The sequence below is a fragment of the Pteropus medius genome, unplaced genomic scaffold (assembly GCF_902729225.1).
Source record: "Pteropus medius unplaced genomic scaffold, Ma_sr-lr_union100, whole genome shotgun sequence".
NCBI lineage: Eukaryota > Metazoa > Chordata > Mammalia > Chiroptera > Pteropodidae > Pteropus > Pteropus medius.
The window spans coordinates 6,199,370-6,212,964 of NW_024354502.1; the positions used below are offsets into that span (position 1 = coordinate 6,199,370).

At 35.5% G+C, this 13,595-nt stretch overlaps 1 protein-coding gene across 1 annotated transcript in view; it reads left to right on the top strand.

Moving 5' to 3' along the window:
- The first annotated feature begins 473 nt into the window (after nt 1–473).
- The window catches only part of MRPL13 (mitochondrial ribosomal protein L13), a 43,978-nt gene continuing 30,856 nt past the window's right edge, over nt 474–13,595 (top strand). The window contains exons 1-3 of the mRNA XM_039853704.1: nt 474–767; nt 3,820–3,943; nt 10,771–10,864. Coding sequence (XP_039709638.1) covers nt 741–767; nt 3,820–3,943; nt 10,771–10,864 — 245 coding nt within the window. The 5' untranslated portion in view covers nt 474–740. The remainder of the gene's footprint in view (nt 768–3,819; nt 3,944–10,770; nt 10,865–13,595) is intronic.

Genomic DNA, 13,595 nt, shown 5'->3' on the forward strand with positions numbered 1-13,595 from the left:
TACTAAGGCACAAAGAATTTATTCAATTAAATTTTACGTGCCAGGAACTGAGCGTCGGAATCTTGCATCCACGAATGTGTCCCCACTTTTCCGCGAAGATAATGACACATGTTAACTTCTATTAGGTCGATCCCAGACAGAGTCACAGCTTCCTGGGACACTCGACATAGGTCTCTCACCAGCAGAACTAGATCACAACTCAAATTTCTTCTCCCCGCAAGCCGTTCCCGCTCTTTCTCAGCCCAGCACTTACCCGGCTGATTCTCGGTACCCTCAACGGACAACGCCCCTGGCCCGTGCTCTGCCTCCCCACCTGCTGCCGACGGGACTTTTTCTTCCCCCCAGATCATAAGGAGCAGGTAGCGATCCATCTCCTCGGAGCTGAGCCCCAGTCTCAGGTCTCGGATTCCACATCAAAACAGCCGCGCGCTGCTGATGCACTTCCTGTTCCCTTCTACTTAGGTCGGCTGGAAATTGTGTCCTCCGTAGGTTTTCGGCAGCTTTTCTAGCAAGGGGGTGGATTTCGGGAGAACGTCACTCAGAATCCTCATTAGTTCCTTCTTCGTGACTAAATCGCGACTCTGGGAAGATTGGAGGGGACCCTGGAAAAGCGGAGAGGCAGACGAGGGCTGACGGTTCTAGGAACTATTTTGCTTGGTTTGTGCGTTTCCCGCCGGGCCAGTAATGCTGCGGACTGGACTAGGATATTGAAGAAAGGACGGTCCTGCTAATGCGGAAACATGTCGAGTTTCTCTAGGGCGCCCCAGGTGAGCTCGGACTCTATTGCTTGATGGGACTCATTACGCTGGCAGAAGGAGGTCAATGGCTCCGGCGAGGTTAGTGAAGCTGGATCCGCAGAGAAGCCGAGTCCCGGACCAGGAGGTGCCTCGGGAAAGCACAACGTAGAGGGTCGTGATTGTGGCCACCACTTACTGTCGTTTTCTTTGTACTCGTCCGCTCCTTTCAGTCTCCCCCGCCCCGCCCCGCCCCCCGAAAGAGTATTAGGAGAGAAGGTCGGAGAGGTAATAAAATAGATCACATAGATCATTGTAGAATTGTAAGAATTCGATTTTTACTAAGTTAAATGGGGACCTATTGGAGGTTTTTGAACCAAGGAGCATCATGATCTCTTTTAGATAGTAAAGAGAGCATTGTGGCTGCTGAATTTAAATAGACTTTAGAAATGGGGCTTGGTGGAGGATAGAAGCAAAGAATCCTTATTTCAGTGATCCAGGCTAGCCATGATGGCACAAACAGGGTAGTAACACTGTAGTGTTGAAAAGTGATCAGGTTCTATTTAAAGGTGGAGCCGATAGGATTTTCTCAAAGTTTGCATGCGGGACCATAGCAAAAGAAGAAACAAGGATTACTCCAAGGTTTTTGTTTCAGCTGAGATGAGAATGGCTGAGATTGAAGCAGGATTCAGATGGAAGAGCAAGAGTTCAGTTTTGTATATGTAGGTTTAAGATTCCTCTTAGCCCAGTCCCACTCCAAGTGTGATACCTTCCTTAGACTGTTTACCTTTCCCTGATCAGGTAAATACAGAAATTAGAAATTTTAACCTTTAAAAACTTTTATAACAATTTGGCATTGTGGCTGAATTTTAATTTGTTTAATCTAAGTTTTGTTGTTTTTTTTTTTTTTAATAAAAGTATTGGTCTGCAGTGGATTGGGGAATTAACTAGTCTTTAACTACCTATGCGGTTTAAGAAGCACTGTAGTACAGACGTTAAGAGGGCAATTGGATATAAGTGTAGAGTTCAGGAAGGAGATCCAGGCTAGAGATGTAAATTTGGGAGTCATAGCATACAAATGCCATTTAAAGGTATGGCTCTGGATGAAGTGTTTGCAGAAGTGGTATAGAAAAGAGAGGAGAACCAAGAACTGAGTTCTGAGACATTTCAACATTTCAGAGGCAAAAGGGAGGATCAGCAAGGTAGGGAAAAAAACCAACACGGGGTAGTGTCCTGGAAATCAAGTGAAGAAAGAATACCCAGGAGAGGGAATGATCAGCTGCATGGAGCTTTTAGAATTGACCAATGGATTTAGTAACATGAAGGTAATGGTAATTTTGGCAGGCAGTAGAGTGATGGTGATGAGTGTCGGAGGACAAAAGGCAGGTCGGAGTAGGTTGAAAGAGATTAGGGACAGGCAAATTGGAGTAAAGACAACTCTTTGGAAGAATTTTCCTAGAAAGGAGTGGAAAGAAATGAAGCAGTGGTTGGTGGGGAGGTGAGGTCAGGAGTTGCTTTTTTTTTTTTTTTTAACTTTATTATGGAGAATTACAGTCATAAAAGTAGCTATCACCTCGTTTTACAAAACTCAAAGCCAGTATCATTTTGTCTGTACCCCTTCCTTAAGGGGTAAATCTCAGACACATTATCTCATCAGTAAAAATTTCAGTATGTTCTCTACAAGATAAGGGTTTTAAAAAATTACAATCCCAATACTATTTATCACAGCTAAATAAAAAATTAACTGCAAATCCTTAATATAGAATATCCAGTATATGTTCAAATTTTCAATTTCTCATGGATATATCCTATACATTACATAAATTCATAATACTTTTACAGTTTGTTCCTTTGGATTAGGATCCAAAATGCAATAAGTTGTATGTTTTTTAAGTCTCTTTTAATAAATAGGTTCCTATTCCTTTTTTCCTTTAAATTTTTTGAAGAAACAAGATTGTCCTGTAGTTCCCACTGTTTGAATCTTTTTTTGTTAGTTGATAAGGTCAGAGTGGTAGGGAAAAGGTATGGGTTAAAAGCTGTCTTTATTTGCAAAAGACATGATCATCTGTAAAAAATCAGAATCTACAAGAAGCTACTAGAACTGATAAGTTTAGTAAGGTTGCAAGATACAAGACCAATATACAAAAATGAAGTCTATTTCTATAAATCAGCAACAATTAGAAATTTAATTTAAAAATACAATTTACAATGGCATCAAATATATATAAAATAGCAATAAAGCTGACAAAAGAAATACGAGAGGAACTAGATATTAGAAAAATGAGAGGACAGGAAAAAAACAATTGGTAAACAGTTTTATAGGCTTATTTGATGTTTATGATCATTAAATTTAAAATAAAACCAGATAACCTAGTTGTATTTTTTCCAGCATTGTTTAGCTGCTTGTGTATATGCATAGAAAAAGCATCTGGTCAAGATCTTTCTGAGCTATAAGTTTCTTAGAGTTCGAAGGCACTGATAGGCACTAAAATGACAGTGGTCTATGCCTGAGGAGCCTAAAGATTATCTGTTTAAGGCAGTTTTTTAAAATTCATTTAACATCATCCATCTATCCTTTCCCAGCTACATTCTGCTATTTAACTCTCCCTTAGAATTAAACTACTGAATGGTCTTCAGTTCCTAATTGGCCATTCATCCTTCAATGATGTATCTACTAATCTCAAAATATTTTTGAAGACTTTCATAAACAACTTATAAATACTTCTCATTACCTCTCTAGATTCTGTTATTTGTGATACAAAGGAATATAAGTTATAATGTAAAGGGAAATAATTAGAATGTTTTTAATAAAGCATGACCCATATTGCTAATAGAAAAGCAGGAAGGAAAAATTACCATGTTAATCTTTGCAGAATAATGAGAAAAGATCTCCCCTTTTCCAGAAATCAAGAAAAACAAAAAAATTGTTTAGTGATAAGATTATTTTGAAATTATTGACATTAACTGTAGAATACATATTATGTGATAGTACATAATAAGTCACATATTATGTGATAGTACATAATAAGTCAATTATTTCCATTTTAATTAGAATTTTCTTTGTTTCCCCTTCTGCGTTTTCAAGCAATGGGCCACCTTTGCTCGAGTCTGGTATCTCTTAGATGGGAAAATGCAGCCCCCTGGCAAACTTGCTGCTATGGCATCGGTTAAACTTCAAGGACTGCATAAACCTGTGTACCATCAACTGAGTGAGTATAGTTTTAGACCTGTCATTAGTAACCACAATTTACATGCCAGAATAGAATCTCAAAGAAGTTTGATTGGGTTGCTTTTAAGGACCTCTTTTCTTCCTGAGAATCCCTTATTCCATTCTTGCAAAAAACCTATAGGGCACTAAAATGAATTTAGCTTATTCTTAGGGAAACCATACAGACCACTTTGGCTAAGAAAACCCCATTTTACACCCTCGCCCCAGCAAATTTATCAGTTGCTCCTCCATTCACTCTTAGAAATATCCTGATTTGGACTATAAATGTCCTCTCCTATACATGTTTCTTCACATGCCACTGTACATTTGAATAGATGAATTTGAAAATGAGCAAATAAACTTGCCTTCTCTCCCTAAAAACCCTTTTCTCCAGGAAGATATGTAGAGGAGCTAGGCATGGAAAGTTCATTTTTCACTGTTTTAAATTAATTGATTTGATTTTCTGTATCCTTTTTCCAAAACAAAACAAAAAAGTTGTTTTTATACTAAAAGATTTCTGCTTATTATAGGTAGTTTTGATCGACTTCATTTAACCTAGGCACAATGTCCACCCTGCCAGATCCAGGTGTCAGTTCTTACTCTTCATCTTGCTTGACCTGTCAACATTTTTTGCAGTTGATAGTTCTAACTTTTTATTTTGAAACATACAAAGACATGAAATATACAAAGAGATAGATAGATAGATAGATAGATAGATAGATAGATAGAGCAATTGATCGATCTGTATTTATCAGTATAATTTTAAAGAAAATTAACAATCATAATCATGATAGTGAAATGAATACCTCTGTAGTCAGCATCTGAGTTGATTCCAACTTTCTTGCTATTACAAACAACATTGCTGTTAATATTCTTGTATCTTTTTCCCCTGTGTGCATGTGGAAGAGCTTTTCCAAGGTGTCTCAATAAGCCTGGAATTACTGGGCTCAGAGATGTGTGGGAAGCTAGTGTTTACCCTGATATCCTCTCCTGCCTGCGGCATGTAAGAGTTCCCGTCACTCCTCGTCGTCAGTAACACTTGGATTTTAATTCTTTTTAGTTTTGTCTACTGTGGTAGATGTGAAATGTTCTCTTTTGGTTTTATTTTGCATTTTCCTGATAACAAGCAGAGCTATCTCTTCATTTGTTTATTGGCCTTTTATCATTTCCTCTTCTGTGAAATGTCTATTCATGTCTTTTGCCCATTTTTTTTTACTGGGTTCTTTGTCTTCTACCTTTTTCTAACTTTTATTATGAAAGTTTTCACATTTTCACATATTCTGAAAGTTTTCACATTTTCAGAAAAGCTTAATGAATAATCTAGAGAATTTCTTTATACCCTCCACCTAGATTACACAGTTGAAAACATTTTATCATAATTATACTCAATCATTCGAAAATAAGTTGCAAATGTCATTATATCTCCCCCCACAAATATTTTAGCATATGTCTCCTACGAATAAAGATAGTCTCCTATGAACCAAATTGCCATTATCACACCTAAGAAAATAAATAGTAAATTTAATTATCTAGTTTAATGTCCAGTGCATTTTCAGATTTCCCTAGTAGCCACAAGAATGTTCTTTATAGCTATTACTTTTTTGAACTAGGATCCAACTGAGATTTATGTATCACCTTTAGTTGTTATGTTTCTTTAGTCTATTTTCAGCTAGAATAATCATCTTATTTTGGTGGTGGTATTATTATTAACCTTTTGAGGAGTCCAGGCTAATTGTCATGTAGAAAACTTTCTTCTTAAAACATTCTTCTCTCATTTTCCCGAATGCCATTCTTCCCATTTCATCCTCTCTTGCTAATTCCTCTTTCTCAGTCCCCTTTGTTCACTTCAGCTTTGTAACTCCCCATCATTGGTGATTTTTCTCTCACGAAAAATCAAGAGTGCTCCAGAGTCCGGTCCTTGGACCTCCTCACATTTTTTAGGTGATCGCAATTCAGTCTCATGTCTCTAAATATCATCTATGTGCTAATGCCTCCCAAATTTTTATCTCCAGTTTGACCCTTCCCCTGTATTCCATACTCACATAACCAAATTTCTACTCAGCAAATCTTCATGTGTGTCTTGTACTGTCTCCAGTACAAGTCTATCTGGAGATGTCTGTCTTCCTCATTTTCCCCACCCAAACCAACCTGTTCCTCCCAGTTTTCCCCATCTCAATTAATAGCATCTTTATTCTTTTAGTTGCTCTGGTTAGAAGCCTTTGCTTCATCTGTGACTCTCCTTGTTCAATTCCATATGTATAAATGTATGTGAAAAACTATGTATATCTGAAGTCTGGCCATCTCTTATTATCTCTCTTCTACTCTAGTTTTAAACCACTGCGCTCTCTATCCTGGATTATTCCAAAAGTCTCCTCAGTCAGTGATCTCCCTGCTTCTACAGTTGCCCCAATAGGGTATTTTCTCCACAGATGGGCTAGTTATCTTTTCCAAAGGAAGATAAGAGTAAAAGCCAAAGTTCTGTCAGTACCCTACAAACACCTGCATGATGTCCCTATTACTTCGCCAAATTTATTTCCTACCTTAAGTAATGCACTTAGGCCCGTTGCTATTCCTTTAACTTGCCCACCAGGCACATTTTTCCTCAGGACCTTTTCACATTTTGTTCCTTCTGCCTAGGTGCTCTTCCCCAGACATCTCCATGGCTGACTCCTTCACATCTTTCAGATTTCTGCTCAGTCATTTGTATTCTGAGGGAGGCCTTCGCTGATTTCCTCCACTGCTTGCCCTTTCCCTTGCCTTTTTGATAAATTAGGATTCACTTATCACCTGATATGTTATGTAAATGTTTGTTGTTCATCTGCCTTCATGAGGACAGGACCTTTGCCTGATTTTTTCACAGCTGTATCCCTAGTACTTGACACATAGTTGGAATGCAGGAAATGCTTTTGAATGAATGCATGCATCCATAGATGCCAGTTGTGAGCACTAATCTTTTCTCTTCACTTAATGAAAATTTCAGTAAGGTATCAAAATAAGCCCACACCCTGTGAAAAAATCTCTAGGCATAGAATATGAATCTAAGGATTTTTCATGTTATTCTTTGTTTTTCAAGCACTTAGTACCTTGTCTGGCCCATAATAGATGCTCATAAGGAATGTTTTGTGGAATGACACTTTTAAACACATGTTTTATGAGCACAGTCAGTTCTCATTATTCACTGAAGTTATTTTCTTTAAAGTCACTGTGAATACTGAATTAGTAAACACGGAACTACAGAATTAGAGGAAATACAGAATTAGGTTCCTGTGAGCCTCTGGTCACAACATTTTCATCCACCAATCAATATATATCCTTGTTTTGTGCGTGTTTCTGTTTAAAGATGCCTTATTCAGTGTATGTATTGATTCTTTAACGTTGAACTCACGGCCAACATCGTTATAACTCAGGCCTCAACAAAGCTCATCTAACACATTTTCTCTGCAAGACACGCTTCAGCCTTCTTGCACTTAGGAACAGTACACAGTGCTTCAGAATCAGGCTTGGGGGATATTTTAAACAGTAAAGTCACTAATTAAAATCATAAAAATGCCAAAAAACATGGCACTAAATAGACCACAAAAGGACATTTGTTTATAGCACCAGAGCTGAAAACAGAAGGCAGAGCATCACTTTATCCAGCCTCAGCTGCAAATGTGTACATTCAGCTACTCAAAGTTTTTGCTGTTCGATGCATGTCCATGAACTACTGAGAAAGCAGTTGTAATCCCATTGATTTGGGGATTACAGATAAATTTGCAATATGGAATAAACTAATTTGCAATATGGAATCCATGAATAATGAGGATTAATTGTACTTTGAAAGTAAAATAGTGAATCAGCAGACTTATGCTTGACTAATTATATCTTTAAAAATATCCTTTTTGGTTTCGTTGCGGACCAGGAGAATGCCATAGTAATAGAATTACCAATTCATAGACTCGTTTAATTCCTTATGACTTTAGATATGTTTTTAACTGCCTCATTGATAGGTGAGAAAATTAAAATCAGAAGAATAAAACAACTTTCTCTCTGTCACTTAGCCTTATGATAGTAGAATTGGGACTAGAGCCCAGGCACTTGTTTCCTCTATAGGAAATAGCTCGTTCCACTTCAATATGCTGATTCTTAACCACTTACCTGTGTTTTCCTGCTTTTCCCTTAGCAAGGAAATCAGTAAGGTGATAAGATCTCTTAGGTTGTCTTTCTAGAAATTCAAATGATACAAAATTTGGAGAAAAATAGAATTAGTAGTAGTCACCTAATTTCCTTCTTACAGTATAGCACTTATCTCTCCAGTGAATTAAAGTTCTACTTCCTTACAGCAAGTCATTATTACAGAAGTATCCCCTAAAAACTAATGAATAAACATTCTGCTAGAACACCAGGTGAGCTTTTATGGCTGCCTGTCAGGTCATCCTTTTCTAGGAATGAATAGTTTTTTCTATAAAATAAGAAATTTACTTTCTAAAGACTGAATTGTGTTTTTATCTCCTACTGTATATTACTTGTAGCAGCAAAACCTTTTGTGTCCACAAGATGTCACTAAAATCAAAACTTAAATTGCAAGCAGTTTTTAATTTCAAATGTTATGTCTTAAGTTTATTTCTAAAATTCGTTGGTTTAATCAGCATTTATTAAGCATATATTATTTGCTCATAATCACTGTAAACATGTTTATTTGAAAATTGACATTAATTTCCCACAAAAATAATATTATAAATGATGATCATACATCCAGGATTGGCTATAAAAGTTAACCAGTAATGTATCTGAACATAACATATATGACATTTGAACTATTTTATAGGGCCACTGGACTTTGTGAAGTGTTGTGGAAAACCAACTTTCCATTATAAGATTATTTGTGGAAAAGGTCCGAGTCAAGATGGAAATTATGTGGAACTAGAAACAGAATTCCCTCCTCTCTCAAATTGGAGGTATCCTCCTGAATTTGGGATTTGGGAGCTTTTTGAACGTGATTCTTTTCTACTGATAAATAAAAAGAAAGGGCACGTGGTGAATTTTGGATTATGACTTATTCTTCATGAGGACACCATTCTTCACTACCCACAGATTAATTAGTCGAGGGCTATCTGAGCATTTAAAAGCAGAGGGAAGCCTTTCTTTAGCATTATCTAAAGTTATTACTAGATTATCTTAAAATACTCCTACTCTACATGGAATGAAATCAAAGTTGCACACAGTTCTTAAAGGTTAATGTTATGAATACTAACATACCAAATAATTAAAGAAAGATTAGATCTAATTTAATCACGGGTTTTCTGTTTTATATCATTTATTTAAATCTTTTAAGGACTTGTTAAAAAGCAGAAAGTTGATGATGCTGTTAACACTACCTAGCTAGCACATTTTCCTCTCTTACTATTCAGTTAAATGCCAGTCTATTTCAGATGTTAATTATTGTATCATTTTAATTTTGCAATCTTAATTTTACAAATAAATTCAGTTTTAATGGAAAGTTAAAGATTCCATTGCCCTCTAAATAGGTGTCATGGAAAGAGCCTGAACAGAGTGTTAAGTAACTTGGTGTGTGAGCTTTTGACAAATCCCTTAATCTTAATGGGCCTTAGCTTCTTCTACTGTAAATGCCTGTGTGAAAGCTAAGGTAATTTCAGCATATGTGTGAGAGTAGATAGGTAGCTTCTCACCCTCTTTTGTGGTTCTTCTGGTTCATCTACCCAACTGCCTTAGTAGCCCACCATGTGTCACCTTTAGGAAATTTAGCCACTTAATTCACCAAGTACTGTCAAAATATTTTTTTTGGCACATTTAACAGCTAGCTTCCTGCGTCTTTCCTTCACCTCTCTGGATTCCCTTTCATTCTAGTGAAGAAAACCCACCTGCTTTATCCTCTTTCCTTTACCTTTGTCGGATATAGACTATGAACTTCTCTCCGAAAATTCTGCCATTCAAATTCAGAGCTCTGTATAGAATCATATAATGTAATCTTTAGTTTTCATATACTGTGTACATACTATTTCAGTGGTGTTCTTTCTTAAATAAGCTTCTAGAATCTTATGAAGTTTGTTTTTCTGTTAGTAGAATAGGCATTTAAGAAACGTTTCTGACTGATTTTGTCATTTGAAAACTTGACTTTCAAGGGCTTTTTTTTTTTTTTTAATTTTTTTTTTGACAAATAGCCGATCTCAGGGGTACTTTTCACTGGAAAGTTAATTCATTACATCTATTTTAATTTTCAGGCCACCTCATCCTGTCAAATATGTATGTAGTCATAGTTGAGAATGAAAGTTTAAATTTTACTAATCATATGTAGTTGGAAGAAACCTTGGGTTAGTAGTTAGCGTAAGGTCATAGTGCTCTATTGTTCTCTAAATGTGAGAAGAATAAATTGTGACGTTTTACATTTGTTTTCAATTTACCTACTGGCAAAACATACTTTTTTATATCTATATGCATATTGTTTTCATTTTCTCTTCTGCCTTTAAGGAAAAATTTCTACTAGATATTTAGAAGTACTTAACATAAACATTTTTAGTAAAGTATAATTATTAAGGGGAAAATATGATAGAAAGAACAGTAGTTTGCCTTTAAAGATGTATTGTTGGTACTGGCATCTTTATTAAATTCTCTTTTACCTTACAGTGTCAAAATTTTCCAAATGGCTAGCCAATTCTTTCTATACTTAGACTTTATGTAAAGCAGTTACAGAAATCTGTTCAAGGATTTTGATGTTGCTTGCTTTATATTTTTAATGTGTTACTAAGACTTTGATAAGCATTATAAATAACCAAGGCCACTTTTGTCTTAAAAGTCGTGATTATTTTTCTTTTTTCTTTTTAAACCTAGGTAACTGTGGCGATCATGTTGTCATAATGAATACAAGGCACATCGCATTTTCTGGAAACAAATGGGAACAAAAAGTATACTCCTCACACACTGGGTAAGACAGCGTCGTTATCAAGAAAGACAGGCAGTTGAAATGTATTACTTTAATAATAGTATTGATCTTATTTAAAAGAAAAATGTATTTTCAAAATTTAGCATTTAAGAAAATACTAATTTTACTCATGCTACATATGTAATTTACTCGGTCAGGAAAACACAAACCTGTACCAAATACTAGTTATTAACTGACAATATCTGTTTTTTCTGGAGACTTTTCACATAAACCTCTCTGATCAAGATTATTCTCATTTTTTAATCAGTCTTCTTTCTGCTTCTTGCAATTCATCTTACTGCTGTTTCCAGGACCATCCTGAACATCTGAAAGTACTTGAGATGTTTAAGGAATGGTGAGTGAAACCCCGAATTTGGAAGATAACCTAAAATCTCCACAACATACCTTTCAAACTGTAGGTCTCTCGGCTTGTGTTTGAGCTGTCCCGGTCTCACAGTTCATAAGGCAGCCCATTTATTCCACCTTGGAAATGGTCTAACTTTTACAAAGATCTTTATGCTATGGAGTTGTAATCTGTTTTTCTCTAGCTTTCATATTGGTCTTATTTTTTCTCTTTGGGACAAAAATAATTATGTCTTCCACATGACATTCTTCAGATAATTTTGAGACAGTGATCAGTAAGGGCCCACTGATTTGTCTTTTCCTTAGTCTAAACATCTATAGTTCCTTCAGAGTTCTTTATATAACTTCACTTTAAATATCTCCATCATTTCTTGTTTACTCTTCTCTAGATACAGTCATTGCTTCTTAACTAAATACGCCTGCCTGGTTGTGCTCTGATGGTCTCCAAATACAATGTGACTTCTCCATCTCTGTTATGTGGTGTTCTATTGCCATAGAACTTTTCAGGGCCATATTACTATGGGACACGCTGTGTTCACTCTCAGCTAAAACTCTTTTAAGTCTTTTTCAAACATGCTGCTGTTCAACCATGTTTCCTCCTTCCTGTGTGTTTTAGTTTCATTTTAATCCAACTACAATACCTTAGGTTTACTCCATGTTAAGTTTTATCTCCAGGTTTTTAAGATCTTTCGAGATCTCGATTCAGTCATATAATGTTAGTTAACCCCTCCTCTTCAGGTCATGTACAAATTTAATTAAGCATACCTTCTACACTGTTATGTAAGATATGGTTAGACTTGTCGATCTTTCATTTTTGATCAAAATTATTCTTTTCTTTCCAATTTCACCTTTGTCTTAGACAAGCAGACTTTGATGTTCCCATCTTTTTCTTTTCATCTCTTGCCCAGGTAGGTCTTAAATGCTTGGAATAACTTATTTGCTTCCTTTAGCCGGCCTTTGCCTATTCCTCCCCTTCAACACATTTATGAAATCTTTATTTAACTTAACAAAAATAAATTCACATCCATCTTTAGTACTTTCTGCTATTGGCATATCTCTACATATAAACCAAATTCTATAAAATTTACAGGTAGTTAGGAAAGAAATATGAAAAGTCAGGATAACATAATGTGATCAAACCATAAAGGGAAGTATTGACACAAAATGCTAGGTAATTCGTATAACAATAATATCTGTAGTATTACTGCAAATGAAGGAATATAATAGCACAGCTGATAGCGAACTGCTAGTGTAATGTATCCTCCCGGTAGTGTCCCTGGTCAGTAGTGCTCTCTCACCTGTGAAATTTCAAATGTCTTTGCAAGTTAATGGCATCGAATTACCACTGCTGCTTCATAATCTTTCATTTTAGCCAACATATTGCTGTTTCTTACCTCTCTGCCTTTGCATGTGTTGTTCTCCTTGACAAGAATGTTTCTTAAGAACCCTCCTTATCCATTAAACCTGGCTCAGATGTCACATCCTCTGATGCCTTCCCTATTTCTTCATCCCCCATAGAGCCAATCACTTTTTTTGTTTCTCTGTTTCTGCTGACTCTTGACTTATATTTTGGACATACTACTTTTAATATGCTCCTAATACTTTATTGCAATTATGTGTTCAAAATTTAACTTTCTAATTGTAAAAGTTTTAATACATGCTAGTACTAGAAAATACAGAGAAGTTTAAAGAAGGAACTAAAAATCACCCTTCATCCTTTGACCCAACATTTTAATATGTATGTTAATATCCTTTTTCACTTAATATAAAATTCTCAGAGAGCCCTTTTATCAGTATTATTTTTAGTCATTAGGCACTAGTATCTAATATGATTTACCCTACTTAATCATTGCTCTTTTTTTGAAATTAAAATTTTGACTTTTATAAAGAAGTGGAAAATATCTTTATCCATTAAGCTTTTCAGTATATAGTTATTTAAAATTCTAGAAATTTAATGAAATTGAGAATCAAAGGGATGATCATTTTTAGGCCTTTGATATTTCCAAACACCAGTTTACTATTGCAATAGTTGTACATAGGAATGTCTATTATTACAAAACTGTACACAGTATTATCATTAAAAATTGTTTAATAATAAAGCTCTGCAACTTCGATGGGCATGCAGTTATTTACATTTGCATAATAATGAGCTTTCAATGCTTTCCTGATCACTTTCTCTTAACATTTTACCTATTAAGAATATTAATCCACTATCATATTTTTTACTTTTTACAAATTTTCTTTATGATGTGTTCTGCTTTATGGTTATTTAATTTTTATATAATTAACTTTTATGTAATCTCTCTTTTCCTTTGTAATTCCTTCTGTGTTTTCTAGTCTCAAGGAATTCTTTCTTGTCCAGATATTTTAT